This window comes from Moschus berezovskii, chromosome 24, assembly GCF_049115385.1.
Source record: "Moschus berezovskii isolate FMDL1 chromosome 24, NW_MosBer_1.0, whole genome shotgun sequence".
Taxonomy (NCBI): domain Eukaryota; kingdom Metazoa; phylum Chordata; class Mammalia; order Artiodactyla; family Moschidae; genus Moschus; species Moschus berezovskii.
In genome coordinates this window covers 21733430-21754545 of record NC_142483.1, presented here as the reverse complement: position 1 = coordinate 21754545, position 21116 = coordinate 21733430, and the positions used below count along the sequence as shown (strand labels likewise).

Here is a 21116-nt window from a genome sequence, read left to right as displayed (position 1 = left end):
GAACAATTTTGTAGCAAGCAGGATTCGGTTATCTTACTTGTTTAAGGACATTTTCATGGATCCATACTGCGGTCTGCAGGCATGCATCCATTTGGAGAGAGAGAATATATCGTGTTTACTGCACCGGCATATGTGGACATTTGCATTTGGAGAGAAAGTATATTCCCACTTCAGCTGGAGTTTTACCCCTTGTTGATAGTGATTGGAGCTTAAAGCTGGCTGAATGCAGAGAGGTGGACCAGACACGCTTTCCCCTTTTGTTGAATTCACACATTTCGTTTCACACTGGATTCTGCACTTGATTACCAGATAGATGCAGTATCAGAACACATCTATCAATTAATCCAATATGTTTCAAATTAATTTAGTAACCTGACCTTCTTGAGATATCTTACCTTCCAAATGGAGGTTTTGTGGCCCAGCTTTCAATATAGAGAACCCTGTTGGCAGAATAATTAAATGCTAGGACTTCATGTGCCCACCTGGGTGTCTAATGACAATTTAACAGTCCCAAAGAGGTCAATTCACTTTCACAAAACACAAGGTAGTTTGAATTCTTTGCCTCAGTTTCACACTTAATTTCAAGTATCAAGATAAAGTGTTTACACATTAAAAGCCTCATGCTTAATTATATTGGATTGATCCTACAGTAGACACTAAGTAACGAACTCTAGCTCAGAAACATTTGGGTAAAGTAAGAAGAATTTGCATACTAGTTCTGAAGTGTGGGCAGCTGGGTTAGGGTCATTTAATCTGATTTAAAAAAAGAGAAACAGGAAAACACAACTCTAGATGTATTATTATTTGTGACATGGCTCAAGATGGGAGGCTGTGAGGAGAATGAAGATGACAGAACTGGTGCTAACCACTGTGACAAGAACTTGAAGAGCAGCCGACGTGACATCTTTCCTATCGTGCTGCCGAAAATGTCAACTTTGTGAAGGACAGTGAGAAAATGGTTTGCCGAAAACTTGAAAGGTGGATTCCGGAGATGCCTGCTGTGTCAGATGCAATATAGTCTGTCGTGGCCCGAGAGACCCACTTCTGGCTCCAACGATGGCCTGCAGGTGGGAGAGCTTCCAGTCTTCAACAGGGCTCCAAAAATGACTGCAGTTGACCTGCATATTGTCTCAAGTTTGCGGGATCATGATATATAAGAAGTGAATGGTTAGCCAGTGTGCAGTTAGGTGGAACCGGTGACCAGGGATCACATTTCCTTGTTGTGTGTGTGTGTTTGTAAAGCTAGATTCAAAGGCATCAACATTTCTACTAAAATTGAGCACATGGGAAAGGAGGGAATGTGTACTTTATGCATGTACATCAGTTCCATGTAAGGAACAAAAACTAACTCTGGATAATCTAAGCGAAAGAAAGTTTATTGGGATGATGCCAGGAACCTCAAAGAAAGGGAGGAGGAAACTGGAATCAAGGGAGTGACTGAAAAGTAGGAAACAGGATCAAAGCCATGGTGCCATCCTACCTGCACATTCGAATAACTTAGAGAATTAAACTGACGATGTGTAGACCTCGATGCAGACACTGAATCACAGATTGAGGGTGGGACCTCTCAAAGCTCTCTCCTGGTTCTAAGGCTCAGTCACAGATTAAGAACTACGAACATGGGGAGACAGGCTGGGCAGGGCATAGCTGCTAGTATGAGCAAACCCCACGTGTTTCTTTTATCTTTTATTGTTTCTTTGACATAAAAGTTCCAGGAAAGTGTCTAGTTGACTGAGTGTAGTTCATAGTCCAACTAAGATGTCCAGTGACCACCCAAGGGAGGAGCTGACCTGTACGAAGTCTTCAGCATTGATAGCAGGAGAGAAGGCATCTCAGTTTATGCACAGTGCAGCCAAGGGCATTCCTCCGAAGGAGATCTGGGTGCCCTAAGGAAATGGCAGTGGACCCTAGGAAGTACAGAAACAGCAGCAGAAAATGTAATAGGATCCAAGAGAACAGAGGATTCAGGCAGGCTCCTAGACATGTGTCCTGAGTGAAGAAACATCTCAGCCTGGGATTTGCTAGGTAGGAGTGTAAAGATCCAGCTTCAGTCCTCCTCTTCTCTCATTCTTTTTGATTCCTTAAGTGTTAGAAGTATTGAGAGCAGAGCAGGATGCAGAGCCAGTTTTATGACAATTATAGAATCACCCCCAAATGTTTCCAGAACACAGAAACAAAGCATGGCTTCTGAGCGATACCAGTACAGTTCTTCTGTTTATTTTGCAACCAGAACTGCTTGGAATGGCACCTTGGAAACAGTGCAAATGCCATTTTTGGAAGGGGTTGCTAGCTTCGTTAAGTGGACTGTGTACTTCTTAGAGAAAATCTCTGGTTCCAGATTCATTCTAATCCAAGAGAAAGTAGGAACCCTGAACCAAAATACTCTTTCATGTATTCCGCCACCCACCAAATATTTTCTTGCTGTCTAAGGCAGAGGTTCTTAAAGTAAGATTCTCCAAACCAGCAGGACCAGGGAACTTGTTAGAAAGGCCAGTTCTCAGGTTCCCCCCCAGATCGTACCCCACATGCCCACAGTCTGAGGTAGCCCCTCAGTCTGAAGTCTCACAGCCTTTCTATGTGATTCTAAGACAGTATGGCCCCTGTTCTAGGGAAAGTATTTTATTGCTTCTGGGAGAACCATGTTCCCCAGAATATTGAACAGGATTTTTCAGTTGGTAGATCCATGTAAACCTGTACAGTTAACATTGATGAATTATAGGGGTCAATGGAAAAGAAATTGATGTTTGACAGAATTTTCAAAAACTATGAGAAATCAATGCAGTCAAGTTTATTCTTGCTTTTTAACTGATAGAGTGACAATCTGTGATCTTAGACAAATTCTATTATTCCTGCATTTCTCTCCCTTGATTTGTAAAATAACATCTCCCATTACCAGCATCATTTCAGGGCAATTCTGGCAATTACAAATAAATGTGCATTGGATGTCTAAATCGTGATATGTTTTATCACCTGTTTTTGTTGGTGAACTCTGCACTGTGTGTCTTATAGACTCAGATTAGTTTCTTTCATTTATTTTAAAATGAAAGTGTTCACACTGACATAGGTGATTAAGAAGCAAATTTAAGAAAAGATAAAAATAATTTTTCATTGTTTACCTTTTTTGAATAGGGAGATTAACAGTGTTCACAAAGTAGTCCAAGGAGACATGGAAGCTGCCGTCTGATACATTTAATAATTATAAATGTGAATCATTAAAACAAAAGGGAAAAACATCATAAATGTTATGTTTATAATGCCATTGATAGTGAGAATTACAAGAAAGTCAGGCACATACTAAATGTTCAGTTTTTATCATCTCAGACACAAATCTGAGAGCTGCTTCCTAATTGCTTGATTGCTTTAGAAGGCTTGTTGGGTACGGAAGGAAATGATATTCTTCACACAGAGGTTTATTTCCTAGTAATGGCCATAGACATCTCTGGCTGCCTATGTGAAATGGTCTTCAGGCTTTTCTAGGTGATCTATAAACTCCTCTCTGAATTTAATAGCATTTTTCTCTGGTTTAATTCCTCACTAAGAAACAAAATGCTTAAAATGGCTCAACTTTTCTCAAATTGATTGTAGATATGCACACAAAACGACTGTATAAATGTGTATTCGGTGCATTAGCAAGCTGAATTTTGTGTAAACAAAATCCAAAAGCCATAGCCAAAGGAAATTTTAGATTATAACAGACACATGAGATGTTACTACAGAAAGTGTCACATGTATTTTCTGGGGCCAGTGAATTCATCCTGAGGTTTAACTACAGATTTGTGGGTATTTCATGTTTTTAAAATTTTTTTTAATAAATTTCATAAATTAACATTTGAGATTTTTCTGAGAATTTAAAAGTAAGGGCACATGTATAGATTCAAACTGCCTACCTGGTATTTACCATTTTGCATTTACTTACGTTCAGGAGGGTGTGAATAAATGCACAGTATAGGATTTTATTGTTAGGGGTATTTTCTACAAAATGGGGGAGAGGAAGTTTTTTCTTTTTTCAAATAGGGCATTTTTAGTACTTAAAAAGAAGGGAAGCTGACCAATAAACCCCTAACAGGAGGTACACTGCTATCATTTGCCAAGTCTTTTGTGCAGTCAGACTGGTCTAGTATACAGGATTTTCCCAACTTCTGCTGGATCCTTGAGAAGGCCTATAAATAAGACCATTTGTTTGGTCTCAAGATGACTTGCATTTGCAAACTGAAGAATGTTCCAATAGAAGTTTCATGGTGACGCACCAATCTGCAAACTGGCTCAGCCAGTAGTCAAAACAAGTCACTACAAGATCTGGGTAGCTGAAGACTTTGAATGGGTCAGATTATCCTACGTCTAATTTGGCACAGATAAGTTTGGGCTATAAATATGCAGCCTTCCTTTGTATTCTCAACTTGAATGGGCCAGAGGAAATAAGGAAAATGTGTGTGAACCTATTGCCGATTCAGAAACATTAGAATACTGGGACTAAACTGAAATTCACTTATTTATGCTGGGTCATTCTTTTTTATTAAATGAGCAGCAGTTCACTAAGATCAAAAAATAGCCTATGTGGTTTGTTCTTTTCTCTACTTTTTTTGAGATACTGACATATATGATGTATGTTTAAGATGTACAATGCGATGATCTGATACATGTATACATTTTAAAATGATTACTGAAATAAGATTCATCAACACCTGCATCCCCTCATATACTCACTGTGTGTGTCTGTGTGTCTCTCTGTGTGTGTTGGAAACATTTAAAATCTACTTTCACACTTTCAAGTAAGTGATACAGTTCTGTTCATTATAATCACTATAGGATATATTAGATCCCCAAAACTTACTCTTCTCATAGCTTTACCCTTTGACCAACATTTCCCCATTTCACTCACTCTCCCACCCTGGCAACCTCCATTCTACTCTCTCTGTCTATGAGTTCAGCTTCTTTTGATACTACATATAGGTGATATCTGTCTCATTTATTTCACTTAGCATAATGCCCTCAAGGTCCACCCATGTGGTCACAAAAGCAGTATTTCCTTCTTTTTTGTGACTGAATGATATTCTACTTTGTATATATTACATTTCCTTTATCCATTCATCTGTGTTGATAATATTGTTAATACCCAACTTAGGTAGTCTCCCTATCTTGGCTATTGTAAACAATGCTGCAATTAATACAAGGTGCAGTTGCATCTTGAAGATAGTGATTTCCTTTGTTCAGATATATACCCAGAAGTGGGGTTACTAGATCACATGGCAGTTTTATTTTCAATTTTTGAAAAACCTCCATACTGTTTTTCATAGTGGCTGTGTCAGTTTACATCTCTACCAGCAGTGCACAGGAGTTCATTTTTCTCCACAGACTCACCAGCATTTATTTGTTGTCTTTTTGTTTTGAGAACAGCTATTCTGACAGGTGTAGGGTGATAGTCATTACAGTTTTGATTTGTATTTCCTTGTTGATGAATGACGTTGAGCATCTTTTCATGTACCTGCTGGCTATTTATATGTCTTCTTTGGAAAAATGTCTATGTCTTCTGCCTATTTTTAATCAAATTATTTGGGGTCTTTGCTATTTTTTTATGAGTCCCTTCTGTATTTTGAATAGTGGGCCCTTATCACATAGATGGTTTGCAAATATTTTCTTTCACTGTATAGACTGTCTATACCTTTTGCTATGGAGAAGCTTTTGAGTTTGCTAAAGTGTCACTTTTTTGTCTTGTCTGTTTTGCTTTTGTTGTTTGTGCTTTTGGTGTCATATTCAAAAAAATCATTGCCAAGACCAATATCAAGGAACTTTTCCCCTATATTTCCTTCTAGGATTTTTACGGTTTCGGGTCTTTAGTCCATTTCAAGTTCTTTGTTGTGAGTGTTCTAAGATAAGGGCCCAACTTCATTCTTTTGTATGTGAATATCCAGTTTCCCAACACCATTTATTGAAGAAATTGTCCTTTCCACATTGACTACACTTGGCTCCCTTGTCTAGTATTATTTGACCATGTATACAAGGGTTTATTTCTCAGCTCTCAACTCTGATCCATTGGTCTATATGTATGTTTTTATGCCAGTACCATACTGTTTTGATTACTGCAGTTTTATAGTTTGAATTCAGGAATCGTGATGCCTCCGACTTTGTTCTGCCTTCTCAGAATTGCTTTGATTATTTGGGGCTTCTGTGGTTCCTTACAGATTTTAGGATTTCTGTGAAAAAAAATTCCATTGGAATTTTGATAGGGATTGCATAAAACATATAGATGACTTAAATAGTATAGATATGTTAACAATATTAAATCTCCCAGTCCATATACACAAGATATTTCCACCTGTTTTCTTCAGTTTCTTTCATAAAGGTCTTATAATTTCTACACTGTCTTGTAATTTATTCTTTAGTTACTATATAAGTGGTTACATTAATCTGAACATCTGTAATTATGGAAATTGAGTCATTTATTAGCATTGAGCTCTGGGAAATATAGACACTTACAGGGCACCTAGTTTTCATAGGAGTTTGTGTGCATAATTCAGGAGTCTCAAACCTAAGTGCCTGCAAGAGATTCACGTAACATAAAGTAGAAATGTCGACTAGAAGAGCGACCTGCAACAGCCAAGGAAGCTGTTTCTGCCCCTTGCCAATTAATGCCAGTTGTTCCAAATTTCCAAGAGAATTGTGTTATAAAACTTTCCTAATTAAAAAAAAACAAATGTTGGCAAGCAGTTCAAAATTTTCAGAAGCTGTGATCCAAACAAAACAGATCTAGAAGCTGCTTTAACCTGCAAGCCACCACTTTGTGCATTTTACCATTTCACAATAAGTGAGCGACAGTTCTGCAAATGTCTCCAAACGATAACTTCAGCGCGCCCCACCCCCTCTGGCCACCAGCACTGAGAAGCGGGACTTCTCCTAAGGTCACAGCGATCACTGTAGTTGTTCTTCTAAAATGGACAGTTTCCTCCTGCTAGAGATTTGATTTGATGGTGTCAGCATATGAGGTTCCCATCACCTCATGACATGTCTCCTTTCAGGCCTGATGGAATCGGAACTGTGACTGTTGAAGAAAAGGAACGTTTTGAAGAAATCAAGGAGAGGCTCCGAGTTCTGTTGGAAAATCAGATTACACATTTTAGGTAAGGATCTGGGGTTAAAGGGCTTTTTAGGAGGATGAGCCCGGGGAGGGGCAAATTAATTGATTTTCTAAAACTATAAATCTATCAGAGACACACTGGATATTTAAAAACAGCTGAATGGGGACTTACTGTATAGCATGGAGAGCTAAGCTCAATATTTTATAATAACCTATAAGTGAAAAGAATCTGAGAAAATATATATATATATGAAACTGAACCACTTTGCTGTGCACCTGATACTCGTACAATGTTGAAAACCAGCTATACTTTAAAAAAAAACTTGAAATAACGAATGAAAAAGCCAACCAAGACAGAGTTCGCTAATATTCAGGAGACTTAAAAATCTTAAGTTCATTTTATTTCCACTAAAAGAACAAAGCCCTCTTTGTGTAAGCTGTCCTGCTCCCTTTGTACCATGAGGAAGTGTCTTGAAAGGCTTATGACTGCCCAAAATAGTCACTAAAACTATTTGTATCATCAAAAAACCTCCTGGGGAGGGACTCCCCTGGTGGTACAGTGGTTAAGACTCAGGCTTTCACTGCTGTGGACCCAGGTTCAATCCCTGGTTGGGGAACTAAAATCCCACAGACCGTGTGGTGTAGCAAAGATAAATAAAATCTGTGTGTGATACACATTTTTTAAAAAAAACAACCCTGGATAAATCCTTACTGGTTGTACACTCTATGCAAGATACATTGCCAGTAACAAAAGATCAAATAGCAATTAAAAACTACAATCAAGGCAAGACAATTAGCGGAATCATGAATTTGCTCAAAATACACTCTTGTATTTCCTATCTTAATCCTCTAGGGATTTAAGTGTATTTGAAGTTTAGCTTGTTTCAACTAAAACTATTTCTTAATGCCAGTCTCAATAATTATATATAAGGTCACAATTGAGCTAACAAAGGGTTCTCCTTCACAATAGAAATCTAAACAGAACCTTATGTCATCACTGGAAATATTCTTTTCTGTTGCAGACATTTGCAGAGTCTCTCTTTAGTCATTATTCACACATACACATATATATATATTATATACACACATATATGGTGTGAATTCAGATTAACATAACACAACGTGACAAAATAAAAAGCATTCTCTGTTCCTCAGAGAGAGTTGCCATAGGAATCAAGTTATAGCCTATTTCATGCTAAAATGCAATCGATTCAGCAACCTGAATATTTTTCTGTCTGTTTTAGGTATTGCTTTCCATTTGGTCGACCTGAAGGTGCTTTGAAAGCTACCCTCTCACTTTTGGAAAGGGTAAGAATGAAACTAAAAGACAGATGATATGTACACAGAGACATGAACACCATCGTGATGAAATACTGTGGTTGAGTGACCTAGTTTCTCATTTTTAGAAGGTTTTCTTTTTACCGTTCATCAAACATCAGAATAAATATGAGAAAACTGCCAGTCTCCCAAATTGTTAAGATATATTGATGATATGCCCCTAACCTTTCCATGAATCATGGATAGGCTTTGACAGCCCAACTGTGCACTGGAATTTTTTATTTTGTCTCTAACCGTGGTGCTTGATCAATATTAAGTTGCAAAGAGGCATTCACAATTAATTTTAAACTGAATTATTTAAGGATAAATGGGTAACACATTTCATTGAACCATTTCAAGAACCGTGTTTTTCCACCTGTAGGTGTTGATGAAAGACATTGTAACCCCAGTGCCACAAGAGGAGGTAAAAGCAGTCATCCGTAAATGCCTAGAGCAAGCTGCTTTAGTCAACTATTCCCGACTGTCAGAGTATGCCAAAATCGAAGGTAAGACCCCCTTCTGCCCCCAGTTTTTCATTTAAATTTTGGTATGCCTCCCTGGGGAAGTCTTTCTCTTTCCTGACAGGCACCAGGAAATAGTGGCCCATCTCTGTATTTAAGGTGAAAGTTGAAAGCACTTGAAATGTGATAGCTTCCTCGGCTGTGGCCACGTAAATGAGTTCAAGAACAGGGGCTCAGGAACAGTCTTTGTAGAAAAGGATGTTGAATATAGGATGTTATAGGACAACTAAGATCCTTCCAAGAGTTGGTGTTGGCCCTAACTTTGCTCTTTGGCTAATGTTTTTCTATGAAAGAGCTCTGTAGGATGGCTACCTTCTTTAAATAGAGGAAAACTAAGCAGTCTGTTGTCCACTGTTGATTGCATTGAAAGTAAAACAAGAATTGAATAAAGCAACATCAAGATTTTGCTTAACTCTTTCTTGCCCCTTGAATATATCTTGTCTCTTGGTAGCTTTTCAAACTTGATGGCAGGTTAGTGTTCCACTGTCTCTGATGGCTCCTGGTTTGTTATAGATCTTGTTCAATCTTGTTACTCCAAACCTCGGATGGTTGTTATCACTCCCCTTTCAGGTTTTAGGGATATGGTCACTAATGACCAAGTAAATCGTCCAAAGGCACTTTGAGTCCACCCTACTTGAGAAGATATGGTTCTTTGGGACCTGTTTGTTTGCAAAGGTATTAATTACTTTTCATTGTTACCCTGTTGGCTGCTATAGGGTGATTTGAAAACCACACCCAACTTGACCCATGGTGTAAGTGTATAAATGTGGAAGTTCTGTGTGCAAAACTCAGTGTGTCCGCATTCTGGAATCCGATGTTCTCTCCCTCATGAAACACCCAATCAATCCAGCAAATATTCATTGTCTGCCTTCAGGACATGACTGGAAAAAAAAAAAAGAGAGAGACCCCTAATTAACTACTGAAGTCCCATCACTTACCCTGCCAAAGTTCTTGTTTCCTTAGAGAATTAGGTTAAGATCATGTCAAATTTGCAGTGTTCTGTACCTTCCATGTCCTCCCTCTCTCAATTTTGTCTGTCTGACAATGCAAATTGTGTACCAGTGGTAATGAATTCGTTGTTATGCATCCAGGGAGAAACACTTAAGAATTGGGCACTAAAAGGATGATCAACTCTTGACTTGGTAATGAGTGACAAAAATAGATTGTTAAAGGGCTATATTAGCAAATAATGATTCCAGCATTTACCTTGCCAGGACATAATGATTGGTTGTATTTGTTAAAGTCAACTGGGGACCTAGTAATTCTAGGCCAGGCCAGAGATGGGATGGGATCAAGAAACGTTCGGTTGCCATGTCCGCTGACTCATATGTAGGTCTTGGTCTAGCTATGACTAGTCTTTTGGTAAGATCTGCTCTCTTCTTTCAGATAAATATATCCAAAAACAAACTTTAAGATCTGTAAGTAAAAATGCATTCGTTTCCAAAGTAGATCAGCTGGTCTGTAATTTCCTTTTGTGCCTCAATTCTTCTTGGTTGTGTTAATTATCTTTTGCACTGTGACTTTTAGGTCTGGGGATTCTTTGAAGAAATCAATCTTTTTTTTCCAACTCTCTTGTCAGAGAAGTACCTCATTCCACACTACCTGCTCTCTTCTGCTTCTCTCCTTCCTTGTCCGTGATTGGCTCAGCCACTTTTTGACTTTACCTCTGCAAAAGTGTCTGTGACGCCAATTTCAAAGCATGCTGGGATTGTTAATTCAGACAACCCAACATCCTCTGGCTGCATGTAGCAGGTTTTCTTTCATGAACATAGTCCACCATAGGCTGAGACATGGCAGCTTTAAAGATATTACTACCAGTCAACTTTCTTTTACAAGGTTCTGATCCTACCCCCAGAAAAGAAATCTTGACATTTGAGCTTCTCTGTGATCATTAATAGCTTAGTTCCCTGAGAATGTTGGAAAGAAGTTATAGCAATATTGCTGGAGACTATGTTTATGAAGAAATACCTCAAGAGCCTTAGATACTAAAGTCTGAAATCCTTAGTATCTTGGAGCCTTCAATCAATGAAATTCTGTTTCCCTTTATTCATGATGTTTTCGGTCATTGTATTCTTGCAAATAATTCTAAAGAGACGTGTAAAATCATGGTCACAGTCTCTCTCGTGACTCACGGCATGCTGAATGGTTAATCCAGTAGATCTCCAATTTTGATACTCCTTGTTTCTTTTATCCTGTGTTTATCCCAAAATATTCTGTGGCTATTTTCCTTTGAGCTAATGTAACGTTTTCCTCTAACCTATGACCTTTAACCTCTTGACCTCTGACCTAAGCCTCTTGCATGCCCAAATCCTCTTTTATAGGGAAAAAGAGAGAAATGTATGAGCATCCTGTCTTCTGCTTGGCCTCCCAAGTGATGGATTTAACCATTCGTGAGTACCTACCACCTCCTCGCCATGCTGTCTTCACTCTTTCTGTTTTCATTATTTCAAGAAAATCCAGATCCAAATCAACTCACTCTCCTTGCTTCAAGTTTTTTAGCATTGGCTTGTCTGTTGATTCTGTCTGTGAAACCCAGTGTGAGAAGTCCAGTCACTTTTTATCAGCCTAACACAGGTTAGACAATTAAGCCATTTGTTTGTGATAAACTCAGATTTGTCTGTAAGTTTTTCAGTTATTCTCTGTCTGTGACCTGAATGCATTTTTACTTTGCTTGTGTGTAACCCCAATTTGTAAAGTGCTTGTCACTGGTACACAATCAAAAGATAGCAGCTAGGCGGGGAGCCATGTGTTAGGTGTCAGGAAAAGGACAGTTGGGGCAAAACCATGCTTTCTTTTCCATGTTTAAGATGTCAAACTGTTGTGGGTAGAAGATCGCATAAGTGGTCCCTTCTATGTAAAATGAGCTCTTATATGCCTCCTGTCTGTTCTCGCGCAAGCTGGGGAGCTTTTCCTTGTTCTTTCTGAAGATTTGAACTTGTCCTCGTCCTCTAAGCTCTGGCTAGAACATATGACTTAATTGTCACTTGGAGAGTTTATGTATGTTTCATAGCTTGATTTCACATTAAAACTTAATTTCACTAATTTTCTATTTGTGCAGCATTTTTCACCTCTGTGAAGGAGCCTTTTGTGCTGGCCCCCACACTTCGGGGCGGTGGGAACTCAAGGGCAACTTTTTCTTTCCAATGTCATGTATCACACCTAAGTGGGGGGCGTTTGGGCTCACTTGCTCATTAATCCTGCATATGTGTTCTTGTTTCTCTCTCTCTTCTCTCCTTGTTGTGCTTTCTCTTTCAAATAGAGAATCAAAAGGACGCAGGTGAACCCACTGTATATGCATTATGAACTATCAGGACTGTTGAGTCATATTTAGTTTTTGTTTCTGTTTTTGTTTCTTGATAGCTCCTTAACGTATGTACTCCCAAAGACTGATGCGGAGTTGCAATGATACTTAAGGAGTTAATTTGTGCTGTCTCACTATAATCTCTTGCCCACGAGACGTTGACCTCTGTAGAGCAGACTTTCTGTAAAGGCATAAGCTTCGAAGGGACAGAACTATGGTTTGCTGTAGAGCTTCATTTCATCTTTGGCTTCAAGGACTCCAGTGATTTGGCCTCATGTACTTTTTTTCTTTTTAAAGTGACTGAAGCAAACTAATCTTCCCTTTTGTTTTTCCATTTCTTTTTCCTGTTTTCTGCTCTATTGAGAAGTTTGTGTTCTTTGATGAATGTTTATCGATCAAGGCAGAGAGGAATTGTCTCCATGTTGTTCTTGTATGTACCATGTGATGGAGCAGGATGCACACACAGGTGGCTAAACGAGGATCATTGCTAGAAATTTCATGAGAGGAAAGCCCTTAAAAGTTTTCTGGCTATGGCAGTTTTCGTCTTGTTTGGTTCCCAAACTTCTGAGTCTATTTTGAGGAAAGCTTGAACAAATACATAGTATAGACCATGGTTTTAAGGTCTAAAGACTTCTCCAAAGATAATTATCATTTGAGTAAAGTTGAATGTGTCTCAGATCAATTCAGAAAGCATTTTTGAGCACATGCCAAGCACTAGGCTAGTAATAAGTATTTGAAGACTCACAAACCTATGTTCAAGGCATACAAGCTTTTCTCTCCCTGGAAGGGAAGATGTTCATTTATCCATTCTCTCACTCGCTCATTCTTTCTCAGGCGCTCAGTGGGAGCCTGCCATGTGCCAGGTACAACGGTAAAATCAGGGTCTGTGTAAACAAGAAGAAACAGCCGATACCCTCATAGAGCATATGTGTCCATGGGTAATTAAATGTAAATGACAAATTCTGCACTCAGCAACACTGATGGGTAGAGCTGTGAGTAAGAGGGCTTTGTTGGAAAGCCACAGAAGTCTTTGCAGGGATGGCAAGTTTGAACTGCATCTTGAAAGATGAAATAGAATCAGTGAAAAGGAGATGGGATGGGAAAGTGGAGAGGCATCCTAGCTAAAAAGTAATATGTGCAAATACATAAAACCATAGCATTAATAAAAATAGCTAAAGCTTATTCAGTGTGTATTATACGCCATCTATGACTCTTAATTTATACGTATTCACTCATTTAAACCTCAAAATCTCTTATGAGATAGCTACTACTATTATTCCCATATTAGAAATGAGCAAACTAAGATATGCAGAGGTTAAATAACATGTTCCTAGAAGTCTAAGTACAGAGCCAGAGTCTGAGGCCAGGCAGAGGCCATACTCTGAACTACTCTGTAACTCAGTGTGGTTGTAGAAGAGGCTGAAATGACAGCAGGTGGGCACCAATGATGGCAACAGAGGCAGCAGATAAGATCCCTTTGTACCTTCATAATACAGAGTTCAGATGGTCTCTCGTGGTCCATGGGTTCTTCACCTGGAACCTGTACCAATTTTTGTAGACAGTTTTCACAAGAAAAATTCCACATGTCTCCCACCCAAAGGTGACAGAGAGCCAATAAGGCTCTTGAAGCAAGAGGGCAGCTTGGTGATTTGCACTCCAGAAAAACCATACCAGCAGAGATAGAGAAAAAAGACTGAGGAGGAGGGAGAAGGTAAAAGTGGACCTAAAAGTTAAGATCAAAGCAGAGTTGGAGCTTGGTGCGTCCAAGTCTCCTTCTGGGCAAAGTAGATCTGAGCTGTAATCAAAACCGTAATCACTTCTTTCCTGATCTTTACTTCTTTTATTTTTACCCTCCCTCTACCTTTTCCGTTTCCTTAGAGGGAACAAAGCGTGAATACATGGATAGGTGTGCAAAACTAACTGTGTGGAGGTGGCCAGGCACAACTGGAGTTATCCATACAAAAATCGAGGTGCAAACAGACAGCTGCTGAAGCCTGCAGTCAGACTGTGCTTTGCAAGGCTCCGGGACTCTACAGATGGCATTTTGGTGGACTTATGCTTTCTGTCTAGGAGCATTATTAGAAATTGCATGTACAGTTCAATTACAGTATCTCAAAAAAAAAAAGAGATGTAAAAGGCTGTTACTCTATGAAAGAAAAGCTGTGACTCCTGCAAATGAATTCTATTATTTTAAATACATTTCCATTTAAACCTTCACACGTTCTGAACCCAACATATCTCTGGGAAAGTCTGCACCCCTGTTGCTGGTTTGCCTCAGTTCTCAGCTAAATACTTGTATAATTTTTCCTTCAAATACAGCAAGGATTTGCAAAATAGATCTATAGCCAGACAGACAGACAGCCTACCCATGGGCCCAAGCACTGTGCTAAGGACGTAATAAGAAGGATCTGATTCATTTGTTACCTTAGTCCCATCGAGAAGGTTTCATTACTGCCCTTCTTACAGTTGAGGAGACCGAGATTTGGAAAGGATAAATGACATTCTTCAGCAGGATTTGAACCCACATCATTCTGAATTCAAACACCATGCTTTTTTTTTTCTTTTATTGTGGGGGAGGGGTCTCTCTCCTCCAATCCAGCCTTTCCAGCCAGCATGATATGATAGCAAATGGATAATACCCTTTCACTCAGTGGATACATTCAAAATTACTTACAACTTTTATTTCAGGAAAACCACCAAAGTCAGAGCAGTCTTCTGGGCCCAGATCATTGGCAAAATCTTTCCCCAGGAAGTCTCCTGAGGGCAGTGAGATCCCCTGAGATTGTCAAAGAACTGAGGATTTTTCTTTTCTTCCCAAATGACAGAAACCTTCTAGAGCAAGTCAAATTTTTCCAAAGGACTTTCAGGCAGATTCTGTAGTAGTGAGGTTCCGTATCTTCCCCTGTCTCCATCAAGTCTTATAGGTCTGAGTTCAGTTGAAGAAGAAAAATAGAGACAAGCAAGCTTGTGATACTCAACAGCACACAGTAGGGAGCCACTCACCCGAGACCAGTGAGGGTAAATCCCATCTCAGCAAGATCCAGGCCATCCTAAATTCCTAAAACAAGGCCCATCTAACACTTCCTGTCGTAAACACTGGGGAGTAAATGTTTATCTTTTCATCTTTCTTGTTTCAGTGATACATAAACCAAGATTTCCAAACCAGAATTATCCTGTAGACTAGAATCTCATCTATACTTTATGAAAAGTGAGGAGGGCAGGGAGAAACATGTTTCAAACACTCTCACCAAGGACGATCCTGGAGGAAGAGAGGATGTGTTAAAAATATGCCGTGAATCAATAAATATGAAACTGACATCTCTTCTCCCAGAACAAAAAGACATGCTGCCGATCACGATAACAACTGTCATTTATTGAGAATTTAGTATGTGCTAAGTAGATACATGCATATCTCATTTAATTTTCACAATTCTATGAGCATTTTGTTGCCATATTTCATTGACTCTAAAAGCCATCAATTATAAGAGGCACCATTAATTTATGTAATCCTAAGAATAAAATAATGCTGCCAACTAAATTGTGACACACCATCAAATGTAAGATGTATCCAATTTCAGAAATGTTAAAATGTGCCTCTTACACTCCATGAAATAAAAAATCACTGTTGTCTGTAGAAATGCAGAGAAATGAAACAGAGAGATGTTAAGTAACTTGCCCAAGGGCACCCAGCTGGTTAGTTGTAGAGACAGAATTTGAACATGAACCTAATTCCAAGCCCACACTTTCAACTTTTATACTATGAAAGACTTGTGACTGTTAGTGATAAAATTAGAAGAGGTTTCTCAATCACTTAATCCCAAACTACCATTTGACAGATGGGGAGACCAAGGCATAGAGAAAAGAAGCCAGTTTCAAAATAAGATGGGCAAGTGAGCCACTCTTGTCTGGGGTCCTGCACACTCTTTAGGGCCTTCACCCACCCCCACACTGAGCCCCCCACCACCACCACCAGGCTGCCATGTCTTTCAGCCAAGAGATACTGTCCCCACTCACAATGTAGTAACTGGTTTCTAGTGTGACAGTTGAGGGATTCCAGAGTCTACATACCAGAATCCTAAATGCACAGCTCCAAGAAAACAGTCTCCCAGGACCAGCCTGAACACTCAGGATCTGTTATGTCAAAAATTTACATCACACAGTCTTGGCTCCAATTAGTTTTTAACCTATCTAAGTCTCACCTTTGTTTTCTGTGCGTGCATACTAAGTTGCTTTAGTCACGTCCAACTATGCGACACTGTGGACCATAGCCCACCAGGCTTCTCCATCTGTGGGATTCTCCAGTCAAGAATACTGGAGTGGGTTGCCATTTCCTCCACCAAGTATCTTCCCAACCCAGGAATCAAACCTGCATCTCTCTTATGCCTCCTGCATTGGCAGGCAGATTCTTTACCACTAGCACCACCTGAGAAGCCCCTTTGTTTTCTGTAAAAGGGGCTAATAATGTTTCCTCCTCTCAAAGGGTTGTTGCAAAGATTAAAACATATATTTCCAACAGAGCTCTTAACACAGTGCCTGGTACATAATAAGCCCTCATTACTATCTATAGAGACAAAGTTTTATATATGTTATTATATATCATTATTATATAATTATTATATATATGTATTATTATTTAAAAGGAAACCCCCAAATCCAAATGTACAATATAGACATATTATTTGAATTCAGAAATGGAATAGAAAGCAGTGCTTCTCAAAATTTAATCTTTATACAAATCTCTGGGGATCTCGTTAAAATGTACATTGTGATTTGGTGGGTCTAGAGTGGGGCATGGAAATCTGCATTTCTAACACGATGATGAAGCTGCTGAGGCAGGGGCTACGGTTTGAATGTCAGTAGACTATAGGAAGCAGCCGATTTATCTCTTTATCATAAATTTCAAAAGAAAATGTTACAATATAGTTCCACATATGTTAAATACCCACTGAGTTCCAGGAGCTCGGTCAGGCACCAGGGAAGGGAGCCATGAGAAAAAGCAGCCCAGGCCCCTTGCCCTCAGGCAGCTCCCAATAAACTTCTCAGGGAGAGGACAGGTGATAAAACAAGTCATTTCATCTGGAGACTGTGTTGTAGAGGGAGATGCAGGATGCTGCAGGAATGCCATACACAGGGATTTTACCTGGGCTGGGGTCCTTGATGCATGGCAGAGGAGGATGTGGTGGACGCCCAGGGCTGATGCCCCGAGAACTGCCTGGGATGTTCCTCGGCCTTGTTGAAGGCCTACTCATCATCCATTCAGATGTCCCAGAGTCTGTCCTAGAGCACCCACGACCATATAAGTGAAAGTTTATTCGGGGACTGGGTGAATATTTAATAGTACTATTAAATAAGTAGTCCTACTAGAACAAGTGTTCGAAAACCACCACCACCACTGTAAATAGCTTAAGCAAGAAAAGGTCATTTTTGGCCTGTGTAGCTAGGAAATGCATGGAGGGATTGGACTCAGAAGTAAAGGCTTTTAGTGTGTCTTGCGGAGAAGGCAATGGCAAGCCACTCCAGTACTCTTGCCTAGAAAATCCTGTGGATGGAGGAGCCTGGTAGGCTGCAGTCCATGGGGTCGCTATGAGTCAGAAATGACTGAGCGACTTCACTTTCAGTTTTCACTGTCACACATTGGAGAAGGAAATGGCAACCCACTCCAGTGTTCTTGCCTAGAGAATCCCAGGGATGGGGGAGCCTGGTGGGCTGCCGTCTATAGGGTCGCACAGAGTCGGACACGACTGAAGTGACTTAGCAGCAGCAGCAGCAGCACCAGTGTATCTTGATCTCTCCAGCTGCTGACAGTCTTCTTTAATGTGACTGTCATCATAGCAGGGGTTGGGGGCAAAATAGCCACAGATAGCACCAGGTTTTTACCCCAGATGCTGAGGCGCGAGGCACAAAGAGGTTTCCTCTCTATGAAACTGTATACAGTCCCAGAGAACACTCTCTTTGGCCAAGCTTGGGTCACGTGTTAGTCCCTGACCCAATCATAATACCCATGATGATGTGGGGTGTTATGGTTGCCCTGGCTTGGCTCACATGGCTGCTCCTATTTAGGATTCATTGCTTGACATTCCACTAAAGCCGCATAGAGAGGAAGAGAGGCAATTCTAAGCAAGGCAACTGTACATACAAGAATAGCAGATGTCCACTACTGTCTCCCTCCAGAATTAAGTTTACTTATCTTAGGTACAACAGCTCAGTCTCGAGGACAAGCGTGACCTTGGATACAGAGATACCAAATTGGAGAAAAAATATACATATATGTATGTATGTGTGTGTGTGTCTATATATATATATCTTTGTGTGTGTCTGTATATATATCTTAATAGCATTATTTCTTTCTTGTGGATATATTTTAATTTGAATACAAAGATTTTTCATTATCTTAAATCACTTTTCATTGCATTAAAACACCTGAAGTTGTTTTCTGGTTTGCAAGTAGAAGTTACAATGTTTGCTGTTCAGCAATTCAGCTACATGCATTGGCTCCATAACCAGGGGCTTTGGCTAAGAGGTGAAAGTTGCCTGTATAGTTTTTATGCATATTGCAACCACAGAATATTTGATTTTCCATGAAGGCACACCACTGGGCTGGATCCACTGAGGATTTCCTGCTCTGGACCAGGTACTGTACTAGTCCCTAGAAATACAGAATTCGCTAGGTACAGGGAAAGACAAACATGTATATCATTGGCTATTAGTCAAGGACCATAAGAGTTCAAGTAGCGGTATCAACAGTAGAGTTGAGTCTTTGTTATGAAGGTATACCTCTTGGGGCTGCGGGGGAGGTATGGTAGGGAATCTCTTAAAGGCTTTTGAGCAAGAGTATGATAGGTTCACATGTGTGCTGTATGAAGATCACTGTGAATGCTGCGTGAGCAATGAACTACAAGGGAGGGAAGGAACTAAAGGCTGGTTTGGAGTCTTTAGCAACCGTTGAGGTGGAGATGATGAGATGTGAGTTGAACATCTACTCTGTCAGCAAGAGTATAGCCGCATGATCTCGTACATTGGGAGGTAAAATCAAGAGACACAGTAGAGGTAGATTGGGCAGGCCACGCCACCCATGTCCTTATGAGGAGAAGCCAAAGATGGCTCTAATAAAAAGAGTAAGCAATTCGTGACTCATCTACTGGTTTTCAGTAACATATACTTTATATTGCCCTAAGAATGGAATCTTCTGAAAGGGAGTGATGAAGATACAGGGGATCAAGTATACATGATGGCCTGTCCCACTGAGGAAGTTACATTGAATTATGACCCTGTTTGAAATGTGTGGTCCGTGGAGCCATTTGTGGCTATCTGTTTGGCTTTCTCTTCCCACTCAAGCTTTTATCCATCCCTACCCCCAAATCCTAGTGAATTGCTCCAGGATAGTTATTTTCAGTAATAACGTAATACAAACACTGGCATCTTCAGCAAAACATAAATAGGTTGGAACTTGGTTTTAAGTGTGCTTTCCATCAACCATATCCATTTCTCATACGATGTTTCTGGAACTGGCAGTTAACTGGCTTGCGGGAGTCAAGAGCTGGCCAGGTTATTTAAGGGCTATTGGAGAATCTCTCGCTCCTGGATGCCTCTCTTCCTTTGCTTAGCTGAGCCTGCAGAGGATTTCTCTTTTTTATTTTTCTGTAGTCACATTTAACTCCCTCTCTGGAAGCCAAGCAGATTTAATTGTGTAAACATGAGCAATGGTAATTGGGTAAATGAAGTTGGAAACCAAGGTATGATGTTTTTGTTTTGCTCTGTGAGGGGGAGAAAAATAGGGAGCTTGTTTTTCTATGGTGGCAAACCTCACTGTCAGAATTCTGGACAGACAGTTGGCAGGAGGGAATCCCTTTACGAATTTTCATTGAGACCCATTGAGCTGAAATATGTATCTGCTGCCTTGCCGGTTACGGATCCGCCCTGGGGCATTTCATTGTTTTATAAAATGACTTACGAAGTGGTTTACGCAAGTTCTGTTATCTGGGAAAAAATGTGTGAGGAGTTTCCCTAAGAATCGCACACTCAGGTAATACACAGTCATTCAGAGAACCAGAAAAGGTGTTACTAGAAATGCTCCCAACTTTGCACCCTGCTGTAGGTGGAAAAGCAGATTTTAACAAAACATAAAATATAGAATTCCTTTTTATAAAGAAGAGATTAGTAATTGCCTTCCTTTATATAGCTGCCATTTAATATGGATTTTTGTTAAAAGTCTATTTACATACAATCTTTCCCAAACAAAAGATTTAAGTAAGAGGATAGTTGAATAGAATATTTTTGTAGTCCTTCATTTCAAACATTGAGGTGATCCCACAAGAAAAGGATGATATCAACTTTTGCTTTTAAGAGATGGTTCTGCCAGGATATTATATTTATCCTTATTTCTTGTATTTTTTATTGTTTCTGCTAGAATTCCATTTCCTATAAGCCTGCAGTAAACTTCGTTTTCCCAGTTGAAAAATTCAAGCAAACCAAGAAGCAGACTTGGCAATGTAATATGTCCCCCTCACCATACAGCTTGCTTTATAAACGAAAACCATTAGAAAGGACCAGGTCCGAGGTTAATGAGACACTCATTAAAGAGAGAGAATGGCAGAAGCTGATAGTGCTCTGCGCCTGTGTTGGAGGAGCGGCTATTGTTATAGGATGTTTGCTGTGCTGATATTGTAAACCACATGACAGATGGGTCAACTGCTGATTACCGTATTCTAACATTTGGAATAGCAAGTAACATATTTGATAAGCTGGCAAGTTTTTATATATGATTCAACCCACAATATAAAAGCCATGAGAATTCCAAATTGAAAATAATTAAATGAGCTGGAAACAATCAGATACCACACATTTTTTTTCCCGCAAAATGACAGATTTTGACATGTTGAAATTCCACAAAGGGAGCAAGAATATT

At 39.7% G+C, this 21116-nt stretch overlaps 1 protein-coding gene across 2 annotated transcripts in view; it reads left to right on the top strand.

Moving 5' to 3' along the window:
- Positions 1-21116, top strand: part of CADPS (calcium dependent secretion activator) — a 484390-nt gene that overhangs the window by 358749 nt on the left and 104525 nt on the right. The window contains exons 14-17 of one of the 2 annotated variants that reach the window (XM_088831951.1): positions 7014-7115; positions 8317-8380; positions 8772-8895; positions 11232-11300. In XM_088831951.1, the coding sequence (XP_088688077.1) occupies positions 7014-7115; positions 8317-8380; positions 8772-8895; positions 11232-11300 (359 nt within the window). The remainder of the gene's footprint in view (positions 1-7013; positions 7116-8316; positions 8381-8771; positions 8896-11231; positions 11301-21116) is intronic. The other variant, XM_088831950.1, reaches the window with a different exon arrangement.